Here is a 19644-nt window from a genome sequence, read left to right on the forward strand (position 1 = left end):
GAGCTTTCCTTGATGCTCTAACCAAGCTTATACCAATAAAACCGAGGGACATTAATTCAATATCCTAGTTAACAATAGCAGGACAAACTGACCATATTGGTTTGTTATGTCATACAACATGAACTGTTGCTGCCATAATCCCAAGTGTGATTCTAAAAAAAACCCTACTAAATGTATATTAACATCTAAGTATAATAACAGCAAGACATTCCACAATATTCATTATAAAAATATGCAGCCGGTTGTAGTACCTGTTGAAGCCATCCTCTGTGGTAGACTATTTCAAACTCAAGAAGGACTTTAGCCACTCTGTTGTAGTTGCGGATTATAAGCTTTGCTTCTTCTGTCTGCAGAACTGTGGAATGTTTTTGGAAAAGATTCATAGGTTCCTGGATTCGGTGAAACAGCTGTCGTGCCCACAAGATCTTACCAGCCATGGGAGGAAGATTACGAGCCAGAGGAGGGTCATTCTTGTGTTTTGAGTACAGCTTAGAGACCATCTCAATGTCATGATCATAGTTTTGTAGGATGATCTGATATTTATCAGCAATGCCAAGATTAGGGATTCCAAGCCTATGAAAAATCATCATCATCATCATCATCATCAAGAAGGTTCAGTACATTATTTATTCGGAAGAAGACACCAAAGATTAGTTTAACTTTCTGAAGCAATGTATTGACGGGATCATGAAACCATAGCACATTGAGATGTCAAACAGGAATGGACAAGTCTACATCACTGTGTAACTAAGAAAAAAGTAGATTTATTTATTTGCACGGTAAAATGTGATGTGTATCATTTTGTCCCATACATTTTAAGTAGAAGTGTGCAAAAGATTTCAAACTCAAAATACTTTCAAGCTCTAACGGTCATTTGAGAACAAAATGGTTCTGAATTTTTCAGGATTCTCTAACCATTTCAAAATATTGTATGTATTGTATTGCATTGCCCTGTATTGAATTTTAATTTCTGTAATGTATATTGCACTGAGTTCCAAAATGGCTCTGAGCAGCTTGTAAAACAAAAAGAACTTAAAAAATAACCAAACTCCAAAACTCAACAAAAATCTATATCCTAGCCATTTATATCACAAGAAAAATGATCCTAACAGTAGTAATTGCCTGTTTTATGCATGGAAGAGTGCTTCTTGGTTCAAATACCATCAGTGATATTAGAACATCTCTTTCAAACTGTAAAATATAAGTTTTAGATTCCAAATGTTTTGAATTCTAAATATTTTTCATAACATTAATTTTACATGTCAAACCACATTTTGTTTGTGAAAGTGTTCAGGTAATGTTTTAAAGGAAAGGTGATGTTATTCTTGTTTGCTGTTATCTGTTAAATAAGCCATATATTTTATTTCACAGAAAATATGGGAAGCATGGCAGCTAGCTAAATTTACCAAGATTGGCAAGGTAAAAGATTTTTTAACACACATGAGTCACAATTAGCTATCTTACGCTGGGTTGAAGGTTCTTTAGATCATATGATTTGTTCCTGTTATCACTTTGTTTTGGTTTGATTAATTTCCCAAATTATATTAACATATACATGATGCTGAATTTCTAAACTATGAAAATTTTCCTCTTACAGACAATTTTGGCATTATTGAGCAGACGATAATCCTATGAAACTAGAAAATAAGTTATTCTGCTGATTTCAAGGAATAGATTCAAGACATGATTTTGTTATCTACTTTTTAAAGTCTTGGTGCTTTAAAAAAGTGTTGATTATCTTGCTATATGGTCCAGATTTAATGATTAGGTCAACAAATAGTTAATTCCATATAAGTATTTATTCTTATATGGATTTTTTTCTTAATTCTTCTTTTTTCTCATTATTATGTGGAAATTTAATCACTATGGTATGATTAATTTTTCCACTGTACCATCACTATTCAACGTAGTCTTTTTCCTTTATATGCTATTAATTTCACTTTTTTAACAAAAATGACAGAACCTCTAGATTCACAGATGCTTCTGCTTCTAGTCATATGTCTAGAACAGTAAAGGTCAACATTATGTAAATAAGTAATAATATTTTTTTTAAAAAAATTAAACTGGAAAGGGAAAATAAAGCAGTTTCAAGCATTAGTGAAAACTAAGATATTTGACTTGCGCATATTCCCTCAGTCAGTTATATGCATGGACTCAACTAAAATAATAAAATGACTAAATTAACCACTACTATGTGGCTCAGTGGGTTAGGACACTGAGCTTGTTGATCAGAAGGTCGGCAGTTTGGCGGGTTGAATCCCGAGTGCCGCGTAACAGAGTGAGCGCCTGTTACTCGTCCCAGCTTCTGCCAACCTAGCAGTTCGAAAGCACATCAAAATGCAAGTAGAAAAATAGGGACCGCTACGGTGGGAAGGTAACAGCGTTCCGTGCGCCTTTGGCGTCTAGTCATGCCGGCCACATGACCACGGAGACGTCCTCGGACAAGCGCTGGCTCTTCGGCTTTGAAACGGAGGTGAGCACCGGCCCCTAGAGTCGGAAACGACTAGCACGCATGTGCGGGGGAACCTTTACCTTTACCTTTATATAATTGAATTAGTACCAGACAAGATCTGTTTGTGAACAGATAAATTATATCATTTTTTACCGCACTGCAAGAACTTCAGCTCATACACTGAATGCACCTATTTAAGAAATTGAGATAATTGGATCTTGCTCATCCTGCTGCTAAGGTGTTTTTTTTAAATAATTAAAAAACCCCTTTCTATATGTTATAAAGATATGTGCTTTATAGACTACAAGCAAAATTTTCAAAATGTTATTCAAAAACAAAAGAGACTGTCAAAGTATATTGCTATTATTGGCACTATTTTTTCCGGACAATTTCAAGTAAAAGGTCATCATTTTTATACCTTTCAAATTTCTTCAGTGTATCAAGGGCTCTTTCAGTGTTCAAAATCTTTTCAAAGGTAGTGTCCATAAACATCTGTAATTGGTGCTGTAGAAAGAAGCAAAAGGATAGAGAATGTTCATAAGCACAATCACTAAATTTATAAATCACATTAGCCATTTTTTACCCAGGAGTTACTGAATAAATGACAATTGGCAAGATTCATACAAACTATGAGGTCCTAAACTATGGTGCAGAGAGCATGACAAACTTGGTATAAGCAAACCTAAGCAATTATTATTGTTACATTTACTTCCCATCTCCAGGAATTCAGTTGCTTATATCACGTTTGTTGTTTGAATACAGTCCCCAAGATTCCACTACATTTGTGTACAACTGTAACTAAGAAAGAGACCAATCAACCTGGAGAACCTTTATGACATAGGGCAGGGGTAGGCAACCTTGGCTCTTTTATGACTTGTGGACTTCAACTCCCAGAATTCTTTAGCCAGCATATCCAGCATAGTCCACGAGTCATAAAAGAGCCAAGGTTGCCTACCTGTGACATAGGCAAAGAGAGAATCTAGAGACCACTAAACTTTTGTAATTACTGTTCTGAAGGCTACACACCAGAAGTGGGCGAAGACAGTTCAAAATTGATAGGATCACTTATATACTGCTTAACAACCAAGGTGAGCATTTTTTTTTCCAAGCCATATGAAACATATGGCATCATTAAGAATGAGATTTTCTCATCATGTTCTATCTCCAACTCTCTTCTCCTCATTTCTTCCATATAAAATGTCGTTAAATTCTAGGGAAGAATGAAATGCTACTTTGGTGGACTGAGCAGAGAAAGATGATGAGATAAGAAAAGACACGTCTTAGCTCCATGTGAAATTTCTTCTAGGAATTATATAGGCTATTACTTTCCTCTACTACTTGAAATTATGCAAGATGCAATATTCATGCTAAGATTAACGGTCCTGATCTGAGAGCTCAAACTAACTTTCAGTCTAAACCCACAACATATATGATGTACGAAATGCAAGAAAACCTTTATTTAAGAGACCTTCATTGAGTGGACTTCATATGTAAAGGACTAGTTTTCTATCTGAACAGTCCTCTGAAATAAAGGATAAGTCCCAAGTTGTTTGAAGGTCAGTTTAATGTAGGTTAATTTTACCTTAATTGTATGACATCTGTGGTGATTTGTATCATCTGCATAAAGTCATTATGCAAATGATGAAAATCACTGCAATATTACACTTTTGTACTTACTAGACATTTGGGAGATCATTTCCTACCCACCCCCCAATGTGGTCCATTAATATGAGGTTTTTCTGTAAAATTTTTAATGACTTAACCAACCCAAACAGAATATTTATTATTAACAATTTTGAAAAATATGAAATTGGGAAGAACCAAACCTACATGTAGTTCATTTGTTTGCTTGCAAAACTCTTCATAGTCCTGATCAAAATCAGTTTTCCTCTGATCTACGAAATTGTACTGTTTTTTCTTTATAGTGGCAACAATACTCTAAATGCAATTGGAAATATGAATATTTGAAAGGTTATGTTATTCTCATCATTTTTATGCTTATACGAAAGATATACAATGCAAAGAATATGGTTGCATCATTCCAAGGTTTTGCAACCCAATGAATTCTCCTTTCTGAAACACAATTCATTTTCTAAGTAAAATAAGTATTGAAACATGCAAATTTGTACAACATATGTTAGGTCATCTCCTACACAATATCCATGTTACACAATGAAAATGCTTTCTACAGAAAACATGCAGAAAAAACAGAAATCATTGTCACCACCACAAGTCATAACATTAACAGCCCTGTCATGAATTACCTCCCATTGCTCCTTCATTGCTGCAGTCTATGCAAGTAAAAGTACAATCAGATATTTCAGTACATTAATATTCAGCAACGGTGTGAAAGGTCAAAATCCCTTATGACATCCAAAAATTAATTTCCACAATTCTTTGGGAAAAGTTACAAAAACTGAATTGACAAAATGTGAATACTGTGGCTAAGCACCGCAGCTCCTCTATGCCACAAATTCAAGCAAAAGTATATATATATATATATATATATATATATATATATATATATATATATATATATATATATATATATATATATATATATATATATATATATATATATATATATATATATATATATATATATATATATATATATAGGTTTCTGCATGAACGTGAAAACAACTTTGCCAGTTTTGCAGTCAGCAATAATATGGGATACCGCCTGAGAGCACTGCTACCCAGAATTCTATCTCAATATGCTCAAATTTGCCAGCCAGGAAAATAAACTTATGGTTTTGTCACCAGAAACGCATGAGGAAGAAATTAGATGGCTTGCCTACTGGGGAAACTAAAGGAACAGCAAGGCATTAGCAACTATGAACTAAATTGTACAGGTATCAGCACCACAGTTATTAATCATGTTTATGCATTTCCTATAGAAAACATAGGAATGTTTTTCTCAAAGGTTTTCCAAAAAGTTGAATTGAAGAAGCTTCCTGGATGAGAAGTGACACATTTTCAAAGGAAAAAAAAACCAAGAAAGTCCAGTTGCCTTTTGGAAAATATACTCTTGGGACATCCATGACCTAGATCAGAGGTCTTCAAACTTGGCCCTTTTATGACTTGTGGACTTCAACTCCCAGAATTCCTCAGCCAGTGTGCCTGGCTGAGGAATTCTGGGAGTTGAAGTCCACAAGTCATAAAAGGGCCAAGTTTGAAGACCCATGAGGTGATTGAGAATTTCCATAGACATCGTAATATTTTCTATGATGTAGTCATTAAGGCATCAGGCTACAAATCTGAGATTATAAGTTCTATATCTACCTTAGATACTGTATGAAGCTACCTGGATGACATTGGGCCAGTTACTCACTCTCAGCCCTAGGAAGGAAGCAATGGCAAACCACTTCTGACATCTTGCCAAGGAGTCCAGCCAATCATCAGAAGTCAACACTTGAAGGCATGTATGTACACTCGTACAGGAACGTAACACAAAAACTTATATTGAAGGAAGTCATTAAGAGGTGCTTATGTAGGGCTACTACAGTTTGAAACCAATTCAGTAGGCAATCTGTTTTACTTACTAACTCAATATACTCAGTTTGGACAAGTTGCTAGTTTTAGACATCCGACACAAACTGCCAGCTCAAGTGGTGACTTTAAAGCAGAGAGTAATGAGCAGGCTAACTCTACAAACAGCTGTCACAGTGGCCGGGTTCATACCTCACATTAAATCACAGTTTGTTTTAATGCAGCTTGCTGAAAAGGTCAAAGTGGCTTGTTTCACAGGTGCTAAACATTCATCATGCTTTACAAAGACTCGCTGACTTCACATCATGCTAAATGAGAAACAAAATATCATGGCTTAGTGGGATGTGCAAGCTCTGAAGAAGTTCAGGTCAGGTCAGGGGTAGGCAACCTTGGCTCTTATATGACTCGTCGACCTCAAGTCCCAGAATCATAAAAGAGCCAAGGTTGCCTACCCCTGGTTCAGGCAGTCTGTAGAATTTGGAGAATTCCTTATCCAGCATAGAAAAGAAAGAGTATTTTTTTTATCTCCAATGCTGTCTCTAGGCAATCAGTTTGCCCTTGAAATGTTGTAGACTCCATTCCCACCATTATTATGGCCAGTGGTTCCAAATGCTGTGACTTACAGTGCAAAATATATGGAGGCCAAAGAAAATGTGTTTTTCTGGACCCAAGTAATATTGGTTAAAAAAAAACACTGCATACCTGATACTTAGTTGCCATTACTTCTAATCCTTCCATCTTCGAGTCTTGTAAGACTGAGTAAGTTGTGATAGTATCAAAGATGTGCATAATTTTAAGTAGGCGGCGATGGAAAGTTTCAAATTTTCCAAATATATACATTTCACTAAAATCAAACTGCCGTTCAGCTGGATTCTCTTCCAAATTCTGTTTGGTCTTGTGAAAACAGTTTTGGTACTCCTTAGCAACATAAACCAAGATATAAATATAGGGAAGTAAGTGTTAACTGCAACATTGTTCATAATACTCATAAAGGCTCTTAAGTTATTTCCCTAGTGAAATTAAAATCCAATTTTGCCCTTTTTGTTTTGGAAACCAAATCCCACCCCCAACTGACTCAAGCAGAAAGGTTGTGTTTACTGCTTCTGGCTTCTACCAACTACTTTACCTGCTTAAGTCTTATAGCAGCTTGTATTTTTTCCAAAACTACATCTTGCGGTTGATCCCAGATGGTGGCACTGTTGTTATTAGTAATATATGCTTTGCAGGCTGTTATCATTTGATTTGTAACCTGTAAGTAGAACGATAGGCTTTGTCTCAAAAATTTGTGTAGAACAAATAAGTTTCAGGTCAATTTTCTTTCACAGCCAGGAACTAAATCAGTGGTGGGTAACTTGCAATCTTTTAGATGTTACTAAACTACAAGCCCACATAACTCATTACTAGTTATAATGGATCAACTGCTGAGTTCCATTATTTACTTTTCATTGTAGATTTTTCTTTAGTTTCCAGTTTTGCAATTAACATAACCTGTTATTCTTCCCCACCCAGCGGTTTAATATGTGTAACTAAGTTTTTGTAAAGAACAAATATGGATGACCTCGGGTCAATATGTCTAGCTATGATATAATGATAAACCCAATTCATCTATCCTAATAATCAGTCCAAACAATTTATCAATGATCTCCATTTCAAGATTCAACAGATCCTATTTTTTAATTATTTTTTTTAAAAAATCTTCTCTATATTTCAAAAATTGTATTTCGTTACTTAAGGTAAGTCTGTATTTCCTAAGATAGATAAGTGTCCAGAGTTGTTGGGCAGCAAACTAGTTTAATAAATTATTAATGAGTTGGATGGTGTATAAATGTGATGAGTAAATAAATAAATAGATACATTATTATTCTCTACAGAACAGTTTTTGATCGCCTAAAGTGGCTTAATTCCAGTTCTGAAGAAGAGCCATTGCAACTTGCCTTTACAAAGAGGGAAGTTATCTTCTCTGAAGTGTTATAATAGCGTGAGATGCTGTGGATCATTTTGATAGCATGAATGAGTCCTGGAATAGCATCTACCATGATCACCTGAAATGCCAACAAGATGAATCGTGATGTGAGGTATCATATAACTAACATCATTTATATCAGTTAGCCAGAGGGCACAAGGGCTTCTGCCATCATCCCAAATAGTAGTTGCAATCCTTGACCAGATGAAAGTAATTTTTAAAGTTGCCAAGATTTTCTGCATTTATGAGACTGTTGAAATCTATATAACCCATAACCATACATTACAGGAGATATTATTAAGTTATAACTCACTCAACTGAATCACAGTTGTATGCACAACCATTAACTTATGAACTGGGCATTCTGTGCAGTCCAATGAGCAGACATTTTAAACTTACAGGATCGCAGTTATACAGAGGGTCACAGCATTTTTCAAGGGTATACAGATACTTCACATTGTCTTTGGCTTCATTTGTTGCATCAGTGATCCGGGTATCCAGTTCTCGCCAACTCTTGGAAAATGAAAATGAAACAAATGCTATTTAAAAGAACATCTGGTATTTTAGAAAGGAAATTTGCCCTGCAAACATGCTAAGCCTAGTTAGCATGTTTCTTAAATCACACAAAAATTCGAATATCAATTCAGTGACAGCCATAAAATATTCTTGCAGATAAAGCTTGGCAGCTTCTAGAACAGGGTTTTTCAACCTTTTCACCCATTGTACCACTTTTAGGATATAGCAACATCCGAGTACCACCTGTCGCCTAGCAAGGTGTCGAAAGCTTGATGACAAAAAAAGGGGGGAAAACTGATGAAGTACAGGTAGTCCTCGACTTACAACAGTTCGCTTAGTGACTGTTCAAAGTTATAATGGCACTGAAAAAAGTGCCCCCCAAGCCACAGCTGAGCAAGACACCTGCCTGCCCGCCCAGTGGCGCTCTTCCTCCTGTCCAAGGTTTTCATTGTTGTGAGCATTTCTGTTGAGGATTGGCAGCGGGGATGGATGATGTTTGGTTTTTATTCCCCTCCCCGTCTGCTGGGTGGTTGCAGCAGGTTTTCGTCTCTTCACATGACCCTGGGACACTGTGACCGTCATAAATATGAATCAGTTGCCAAGCATCTGAATGTAAATCACAAGACCCTGGAGATGCTGCAACATTCCAGCTGATCGGCGCTTCTTCTGGGCTCAGAAGCACCAGGATCAGCACTGAGCTCCAGCTGGAGCCTGGTGCCGATCCTGGTGCTTCCACTGAGCCCTGACAGCCCTGCAGCTCCAGCCATCTCTTGCTCAGGCTTGTGCAGTGCTGCCACCAGTTCAGCTCATTCCCCTTCCCCGCTATCACTTTTCTAGGATGGTCGCATACCACCTACCAGATGCCAATGTACCACAGGTGGTACCCGTACTACTGGTTGAAAAGCCCTGTTCTAGAAGATGTGGACTGAAACTTGAAGGGCTGAAATCATAGAACATGCTGGTTAAAATTCACAGGAGTTCTGTGAATTTTAACCATCATGATTTATTATTTCAGCACTTAAAGTTGAGATAGGAATTCTACCAGGAGATTGTTTTCCCAAGCTGAAGTATCTGGCAAAGTCATTTGTATTTTAGGATTTTTTTTAGTAAATTCAGAACAATGTTATGTTTCACTATATCAAGATGCAGCTTTCCCCTGCAGTATATTTGGAAGACAAAAAGAAAAGTCTTTTTACAAGCATGATTTTGGACACCAAATTTTTAAAATATACATTTTGCATTTTAATTCTGAAATGTGATAGATTTCAGAGTAAATTGCCTTTCAACTCATTGGACTGAAAGATTTTAAATATAAATGCACTGCTATAAAAATATTACTTTTAGGTAGAATATAAATTGTTCTTGAATAATCCAACTGACAAACCTTTAAAAGTTTTGATTTAGCAACTGTAAGTACACCAACAACAGCCTTTACATCTGAAGTCTTGAGCTGGTCCAATAAGTAGTTAAATTTGGATAGCCTCTTCTTCCAGTGATCTAGCTCCGCTCGTGGACCAAGATCATCTGCCTCTTTCCGTAGCTGGTTATTTTCAGCAATGACCTAAAATTTAAATCAAAAATGGTAATTTGCCTAAAATAGAAGCTTTTTGCAATATTCTAAGAACATGATACCATGTGAGTTGAACTTTTCTTTCTTTCTTTCTTTGCCTTTCTTTCTTCTCTCTCTCTCTCTCTCTCTCTCTTTCTTTTCCCTTCCTTCCATCCATCCTTCTTTCCTCCATTTTGGTTGTAAATCAAGAACTACCTGTACACTGTAATTGGAAAAGATGTCCTAACACACAGTGGCATTAGAGCAACCTTGCTTAAAGTATGGCAGGGAATTATCAGCAATCTGCTTGCCATTTGCTCCAGTTTTGGCAATACACTATAAACTCTCATAGTCTAATTCACCTATATTTTAAAAGGATGGTTGGAGCAACAAAGAATTAGCATAATTAATAAAGCAACAAGCAGAAATCACAAGATTTTTCACCAACCCCTGAAACAGAAACTGGGTTGAATACAATGGGATATGGAGTTTCTACATTCTTAAGGTCTACCTAATGTGGCTGCAAAATTCTGGGCCACCTCTATAAGATAGCAAAGAAATCTAGAAAACAATTATTATTATTTTTTTTCTATTGTCTAGATTTTTACAGCCTAAATCTGATAGGTTTTCTTTGTTGTTGTTGTTAGTTGTGAAGTTGTGTCCGACCCATCGTGACCCCATGGACAACATTCCTCCAGGCCTTCCTGTCCTCTACCAGATAGGTTTTCTACATTGTTTAAAAAGTGGTTTTAGATGGATAGTGATTGTTCCTGCTACCATGAAACTGGTTTGGAAATAGGAAAGTACAGTAATTGATTCATCCTAATCTGTTTTACAGTGCTCATTCCCTGTTGCAAATCAGTATCATGAGTGTCTTTCAGCTACAAAGGAAAAAAAGGGATTATCTTAGTTAACAACAGCTCCGGAGACACTATTGAATAAGAATCTTCCATGTGAAAATGATGCATTTGGCAATTCCTCCCCCCTCCCCCCTTTCTCTATGAGAAAGATAAGTACCGTAGTTGCATATTGTATATACAGGGCTCTAAATGCAACAGAATAGTCATCCAACCAGTACCTGTTCAATTTGCTTAATCCACACTTTCATGCAAGCTTCTATTCGTTCCACAGTCTCCATGCTATTTGCTGCCGTCAGAAAATCAGCTGGTCCTTTTAGCATTTTCAGATCATAGGTTTCACACTTCTTCAGGACCACCTAAATTGTGTATTAGGCAATTATTCTATACATTTCAATACCTCTGCCCAAGAAATTATGACCACAGGTGTTGCCCAAGGTGCTGGTATAATATTTACATATTATTATTTACATATTATTCTATGGTATTTTGTTGTGCACAGCACCTGAACAGCTGCAAATTAGTTACAGTTGAAAACCCTGATATAATATTATTGTCCTTGTGTACTTCTAAGTGGTCTGTCTGCTAGACTTTGAGTTTCTTCCAACAGAGGTTTGAAGAGTCTCCTCATCCATATTCTGTTTATATTAAAAACTGATCCGCCACAAACAAAACAGACATTTGTTATAATTCTTTCTATTTTGTCTCTCGCCTAAATAACTTCTGCCTGCAGATAGGACTTACACAGCTGAATGTTTCATTATGAAAGTTGTGCATAACAACAAAAAAGAGGCTTTAGGAAGAAAGATTTAATCTTTTTTCCATATCTTGTCACACAGGGGGGGTTGTTTTGTTTATTTTTTGGTAGAATTATGTTTGCTTTGCATAGAAAGATGTTTAAATCATGCAATCCCTGTTGCTATTCAAAATGGCTCAACTCTGCTGCCGGGAATACAGTTTTGAGGTAGTACTTCTTGCACGTATTTGGCACCTCTAGTACATCCCTGTTGCCATAATTCACACAAAACAATTATTTTGAACATCAGGTAGCAATAATAATTTATGATACTTGTCTGCTGCCTAACTCTCAGCAACTCTGGATTATATTGTACACCGCCTAGAACCTCTTTCTGACAGAGCTGGGTTGTTAAAAAATACTAAATATAAATAAATATATAAAATAACAAGAATGGCTTTTGAAATACAGTCTTGATCCTTCCCTACTACCCAAATACATTCTCCCACGTACAGATACTTTGTATCTTGTTGATATATTAGTTCTGGTCCCAAATATACATAATGGCATCTTTAAAATATGATGTGTAAGTGAATATTCTTATTGATGTAATCAGCTTTACTTTTCCTCCATTTCTCCACTCTTGTGACTGGAAATTGCAAGTTCCTGTTGCCTTCCCCACTGAATTTGCTTTTTGGAAGTCAGCAATAAATCACAAGTCTCAGTCACCTGAGACCCTCACTTAATGACTCACAATCCCCACTTAACAACAGCAACTAGGACTTGCTGGGATTGCAGCTGCCAAGTGATGTGGTCATGTGTGACATCCCACTTTACAGCCATGTTGCTCCCAGGTTTCTATTTATACAATTGCTTCTTTAATCCACTTTGTGTTACACTTCAGCTGGATATGCATATGCATAGATAGATTTAGATCTATAGAAGCCCTTATGTGATCATCCTTTTTGCAGTTACCATACCTTCCTTCCCCCTCTCCCAAGTAAGAAAAAGAACAATACAGAATTCCTGCACTTAAAAGATGTATAGAGAAGAAAACATCAACAGAAATATTTGTAAAATTGCTGAAATACTCTTCTAAATTAGTTTTTCTACATTTTTAGTATTTTATCAGTGGTAGATTTAATAATAATAATAATGTTGGAAGGGACCTTGGAGGTCATCTAGTCCAACCCCCTGCTCAGGCATGTATGTATGCATTTTTTTTCCATTGTTCTTTAACTCCTCTTCTTCCTGGCAGAAATAGCTAAAAGATAAGTGCAAGCTCACCTTCTCCATCAGGCTCTGTTGAGCTCCTGAGAGGACACTAACAAATCCCTCCAGGGATGCAATGAAGTCCTGCTTGATGTTACCCCCTTTCTGGGAACTACTCATCTCTCCCCAACCATAGTTCATAGTATTCAAAGCTGGGATGAAGATATCGGATAGCAAATGCTGAACACTGTTTAGCAAACCACCATTTGTTGCGTCCATCATATTGAAAACTACTTCCTGATGATGAAAAAGAAAAAAAAAACCATTAATAGTTGTTAGCTCAGCTTTCTCCATCTTGGTGTGCTTTCCAAATCTTTTGATATTGCAGGTCTTATTTCAAACCAGTATGATCAATGTTCAGTGGTCCAATATATATATGTGTATATATATATATATATATATATATATGTATATGTATATGTATATGTATATGTATATGTATATGTATATGTATATGTATATGTATATGTATATATGTATGTTTTCTGAGGTTTTCGCGGGTGTTCGTATGTGGATCTTTGGTTATTCGGGTTTTTCCCCGCGTAGAACTAAAAGTGTAGGAGCGACGTTTCGACGGAATCCCATCCGTCATCATCAGGCTGGTGATTAAAAACATGGCACCACCACAAACACGAAGCCAAACAAAAGCAGCACAACTCACCAGCTCAGGTCTAAGGCTGGCAGCTGAGACCAGCCCATACACTCAAAACACACCTCCACCCAATCAGAACACACCCACCATTCAAAACACACTCCCACCCAATCAGAACACACTTAAACTCCCACCCAATCAGAGCACACCTCCACCCACAGAACACACCCCCTCTGGCAGTTTAAAAAAGAGGAACAAACAGCCACATGCTTCTCCCAGAAGAAGGAAGCAGAAGCCACCAGCCTGATGATGACGGATGGGATTCCGTCGAAACGTCGCTCCTACACTTTTAGTTCTATGCGGGGAAAAACCCGAATAACCAAAGATACACACACACACACACACACACACACACACACACATATATATATATATATATATATATATATATATATATATATATATATATATATATGTGTGTGTGTAAGCTGACTTAGATATAATTCTTAGCTAAATCCCGTTTATATGACTGACAAGAAAATGGATAACCTCAGGCAACGCTACAATTTCTTATAATCAAGTGGTCAAAGATACATATAGAAAATACTTACACGATGTATATTCTCTGCATTAATTGCTTTAGAAGAATTGGTTCTAATGAAGAATACACATATTCCAGTTAAAGCGACATCATCTCCCTCTGTCACAAATAATTTAGTCTTTTTGCCTTTAGCAGAAGCAGGGTTAGTTCCTGTTGAACTTTCATGTCCTGTAAAGGGGAGAAAATTTTATGTAGTTTATATAGACACAAGCAAAACATTTATTTCATCTCTGTATCCTACTGTATGTACTATCACCCCATTTAATTCTCTCTATTTATTGTACAAACTGGGAAGTGATGCTTATTTTACATTGGTTTAGGCTCCAAAATAGCACCTATTTCTCTGCAGAATCTTCTTGCAATCTGAATATTAATTTGGAATTATCTATCCCCATTTTTTTATGGAAATGTGGAGACAGTGAGTATTCCACATAGCAGACCTTTTCTGATCTTTTCAAAATATTGGATTTTCTTTTGGATTTTTTTCCCCTTTAAATTGCTAGTTACATCATCATGAGCAGGTCAAATCTGTATGCATTGCCTTCAACAATTTTTTTAATTTTTTAAATTTGATTTGTTTATATCCATGATAATAGTTTATATCTTCCAAACTGATGAATAAAAGGATGAGTTATCAAGGCATAAAACTGAGAGCTTCTGAAAGAGGAGGTTTGAGGTCTCCAGCTTTCCATGCTAAAAATGCAGTCCTTTGAGGTAGTCAGGTCAGGAAACAGGCTCCACAAGGAATTCTGAAATTCTATTTTATTATTGCAAGGTACAATAATAGAACCTTGAAAGCCTGGCAAAGAGTTTCTCTCTCCATCCCTCTCCCTTTAATATCAAAGAAATCAGGTCAGTTGAATTTGATAACAGCTGCGAGGTTATTGGTAGGGCAATATTGGAAGAAGGATTGTCTGCCTACTATAGAGGAGTGGACGCTTAAAGTGTCAAATCTAGCAGGAATGGCTAAGATTTCTGCTTACTTGAAAGATCATTCACAAGAGAGATACATTTCGGTTTGGAGAAGATGGATAGATTATATTCAAAAAAAATATGGGACTAAAAAGTTCCATTTAGCTTATGAGTAAATTTTAGATTGTTATTGTTATAATTTAATTTTTTTTAGAAGTTGGGTATTTTAGAGTGTTGGTAATTATGTTAAAGGCGGGTTAAAGTGTATTATGTATTTGGTTTTTTATATAGTTGATTAATGTTAGTTAGATTATGATTACTATATATTTGTAACCCTGTAACCAGCTTTGGGAAGTGGGGGAGGGGGGTTGGGGGGGGTTGGGAAGGGGATAATTTTGTAACTTTTTATAAAACTTTTCAATAAAAAAAAATCAGGTCAGAGTGATCTTCTTCACTCCTTCTTTCCTTTCAGGGTTAAACTGGTGCCTGCCTGATGTTTTAACGGTTTTGGTGATTCATTTTATTGTATGATTTTGTCATTCAGTTTTATCGCATTTTTTACTTTTTCTAAATTGCTGCCTTGCAGGATCCAGCAGTCTATAAATACAATAAGTCATCATCTTTACCATCTGAGAAAATAGTACCACAGGCATCTCTTTGCATACCTATTTCTGGTGCCTCCATGTCTTGATAATAAAACATGACATGACGAAAACCTCCAGCAGTGAAGAATTGATCAATACGCTCAATCTGTTAAACATTAAACAACGGAAAGTTAAAGGTTTATACATAGAATTTTAAAAGGAATGCATACAACAGAGTGCTCAATAAGACCATTTACCTATAATTTTATATAATTTATAATATATAATTTTATATATTCACATTCAGCATATATTCTCAGCAGATACTGAACTGGGTCAGTTGCTGTTTCATATGACCAAAAATATGCATCTAAAATGTGACTCATGCTCCAATCTTGGATATGGAAATCAAGCTACTATTGTTCAATAAATGCAAGTGTGTATGGAAATTCAAAATATCAGCTTCTACTATTATATTTTAATTGGATAGCTTTATTTTTTTTTAAAAAAATATGATTAGTTCAAATATTAAGCCATACTCAGGAGGTGGTTCAAGGGGAATTAGCCCCATTCTATGACCATTCTGATTTTAAGCATGCTACAAACATTATAATAATCTCATTTATTGATTACTGATGAGCCCTGGTGGTGCAGTGATTAGAATGCAGTATTGCAGGCTGCACACAGTTTGGAGTTCGATCCTGATGAGCTTAAGGTTGACTCAGCCTTCCACCTTTCTGAAGTTGGTAACATAAGGACCCAGATTGTTGGGGGCAATATGCTGACATTGTAAACTGCCCAGAAAGTGTTGTTAAGCACTTGGGGCAGTATATGAGTCTAAGTGCTATTGCTATTTATCTGTAATCTAGGTTCTAGCATTCCAGATTTCTTTCAATTTCCTTGGAGAATAGACTAATTATCACTTTTTAGAAATGTTGCAGAGGTTACTCTAGAAAAGCTGTAATAGCCTCCATCACACATTCTCCATGAAGAGAATGCTGTTTTCATTCTCAGATAAAGCCAGTTGCCTTCTGTGATGTGATCCAGATATTTGATTGGAACTGTAGCCCACTCAGAAACAAGGCACTATTCAGAACCACCCACAATTGTACTGTGTGCCATAGAGCTACAGTTTTTCTAGTTAATGATAATTGTCAAAATGGCAATGCCAGATTAAGGCCAATAGATGCCTTAAATACAGCCTAACAAAAGTGCTCTTCAGCCCTTCCATTCTTTAACAGGTCAGACATTAAGACTCAAGAAATACTGCTAATTAGTTCAGTATGGCAGTGAAAGGATTAAGAGCATGATAGGAGGGGGGGGAGAAACCTCTTGCCGTGTTCCCCTTTGCTTGGTGCCCTAAACACACTTGTTTTGCTTGATGGTTAATCCAGAGTTGTAAAACAGCTATACAGAACCAAAGAATACCAGGGAAGTGCTATGGGGGGGGGGGAAATGAGCATTTATATAGTGAATTTTCAGGAAAACTGTATTTGCTTCCAAAAATTGACTTTCAAAAATACTATAAAATGCTGCTTTCACTTTCTACACACAGCAGCAGTCTACAAGGCACAGAATTATTTTTTTGTACTCAGTTGGAGTCTGACAACTGAATCTACCTCCATCTTACCTGATTTCCTTCAAGGACAGCATCTTCCACTTCATTTTTCTCTAGGTTCACACAAGCAGAAACAATTGACAGTATGTAGTCATGTCTTCCATCCAGATGAGCCCGCTTAGCTTCTTTCTCCTCTTTCAGTTTTTGCTGTAGAAATAAAGTTTCTATTATAGCTGTATAGGAAACTGAACTTGCTTCTTCTATATGTTCTAAGTTAAAATGCTTATTGTCATATATAAATCCACTGTTAAATATCTCAATGTATCATCATTCTAAATCCAAAACTTGTGCTGATCCTCTTTGTGGGATAAGGAAGATGAGACCACATAGGGAAAATATGACTGTTCACGAAGTGTAATTGCAATTTTTATGTATCGTACCACGGGGGAAAATCTCTTTGAATTTAGTGATTGCTTAATATGGGATTTTAATATGCAGGTCACTACTTTGACTGAATCTTAAATTGAAGTAGGCTGCTTTGGATCAAATCTTTGATTGAACAAGCTGAAGCAAGGTGACCCTTTTCTCAAAATCAATCAAGTCAGATTTGTGTGATGTATTAAACCACATCTAAACATTTGATAACCGTAGTATTGTATTCACCCAGCCCTATTTTGTCCAGTATATCATGTGGGTTGAGTAAATAATAATTAAATTAACCAAGGATAAATTTGTTGTGTGAAGATTAGCCTCTCAGTATATGACAGAGTTCAATAATTTGTAATTAGTGACATGTATATTAGTGATTGTTTTAAGTGCAGAGATTAAGATAGTTATAATAGCAAACATCATTTTCAAGAATACTTTACAGAGTTGGCGATAATTCATATATGCATATGATATCCTTTGGCTGATGAAGGACAATTCAAGCCTGCAATACAGAATAAGGAGGCTCCAGTGTTAAAAAGGAGGGTGACCTCATATGTGCAGCTATTCTACAATCCAACCTTATCAAAATAACTTCAAAAAGATGTCACACCATGGGGTTGAAAACAAAGCCAATCATTTGATAAAGCTGGCTGAAAGATGGAAAGATCTCATTTCACTCTGGCAGCAAATTGCCTGCAACAGTTCAACAAAAGCAGCAGTCAAAGCTGCTAAGCAACCGGTTTCCAAAGCTGCTGCAAACAAACATTACTGAAGGGGTGTGCCAGTTCCTGATTTCAAGCTATTCTTTCAGTTGTGACCAAAAATTAACTCTGTTCACACACTCAAAAAAGCATGGTGTTTTTAAAAATACATCTATCTTAAAAATAAGAGATCACAACAATACTGAAATATGGGGCTATCAAGAAAAAGAAGGTAAACAATTTTCTCTTATTCTCCAAAGGAAGGGCTATTACATCTAATTAGCTTAGATTTCAAGAGGATATCAATTCCAGTTACACATTAGAAGCTTCTGAACAGAAGTAGACTAGCAGGAGAATGAACATAGTCTCTCTCCCCTATCATTTGCCCCAGTAATTTGACGCAGAAGCACACTAACTTTATATCTAAGTATCCTAGCTAATTCCAATTTATTTATCTAATTTTTAACCATATAAAGGTGAGAATCAACAAAGGGATGCAATCCTCCCCTGAAATTCACTGAAACTTAAAACATAGCACACCCTCCATAAAATCACGAGTTCAAACATAATAGTATACTCAAGATTTCCACTATCCACAAATCGGCTCATTGTCCGTATTAGCAATCTGGATATGACTTTATATCAAAATATCCCATCAAGAAGTAATTATAAATGCTGTACAAAGGTCAGGTTTATCATTAAAATGCATATATTATTACTCTTAAATGGAGGACTACCTCATATAATAGTAACTCTCATTGTGCAATCATAATATCTGTTTTATCAAATAGAAACATGGCAATTAAAAGAAATAATAAAAATGACCTTTTATATTATTATATCCCTGTGGAGGGACTTCAAAATCACCCTTTCCTCCAGGTTTTACAAACCAATTTGATTATGTGCTAAAGAATACGCCACATTTAGATAGATGATAGATAGATAGATAGATAGATAGATAGATAGATAGATAGATAGATAGATAGATAGACAGACAGACAGACAGACAGAGATTTGTAAGCAAAAGTACTCTTTGCCCATTTGTCTGTAAAGTAGCCATATATGTGCTGTGAATTAGGTTGTGTGGATTTCATTTCCATTCTTGCTACTTCCCACATCTCTATATCTCTTACCTTTAAAACTCTTGAAATGCTTTGTTTCCAAAGTTGTCGCCTTCCAGTTCTGAACATTTTAGCTGAAATTTGCTATTGGAGTTGTTAATGTTAAGCCAATAGGACCAGCATGTACTTTGCTATACTGAACACAAATTTTCCAATGTAAGCATTATTTAAAAGTTGTCACATTTTTACCTCACAAAGTTCTTAATAGTACTCTAATTAGGATCAATCTGAACAGAGTCAGACCTGCCCCAAAGCTTACCCAACCTTTCCAAGCCTCAGAAATATGAGCAATGTTGACAAACCTACATA

The 19644-nt window shown here is 36.1% G+C and overlaps 1 protein-coding gene across 1 annotated transcript in view; it reads right to left on the reverse strand.

Moving 5' to 3' along the window:
- The window catches only part of DNAH5 (dynein axonemal heavy chain 5), a gene marked incomplete at its 5' end in the record, with an annotated part of 158139 nt that extends 138735 nt beyond the window's left edge, over positions 1–19404 (reverse strand). The window contains 14 exons of the mRNA XM_081325578.1: positions 252–573; positions 2871–2956; positions 4283–4390; positions 6647–6862; positions 7071–7193; positions 7879–7986; positions 8307–8420; positions 9808–9984; positions 11051–11188; positions 12853–13074; positions 14041–14198; positions 15569–15692; positions 17157–17291; positions 19348–19404. Of these exons, the coding sequence (XP_081181704.1) occupies positions 252–573; positions 2871–2956; positions 4283–4390; positions 6647–6862; positions 7071–7193; positions 7879–7986; positions 8307–8420; positions 9808–9984; positions 11051–11188; positions 12853–13074; positions 14041–14198; positions 15569–15692; positions 17157–17291; positions 19348–19404 (2088 nt within the window). The remainder of the gene's footprint in view (positions 1–251; positions 574–2870; positions 2957–4282; positions 4391–6646; positions 6863–7070; positions 7194–7878; positions 7987–8306; positions 8421–9807; positions 9985–11050; positions 11189–12852; positions 13075–14040; positions 14199–15568; positions 15693–17156; positions 17292–19347) is intronic.
- Between the last annotated feature and the right edge of the window lie 240 nt (positions 19405–19644).

Source organism: Vipera berus (assembly GCF_964194415.1).
Source record: "Vipera berus genome assembly, chromosome: 3".
Lineage (NCBI taxonomy): Eukaryota > Metazoa > Chordata > Lepidosauria > Squamata > Viperidae > Vipera > Vipera berus.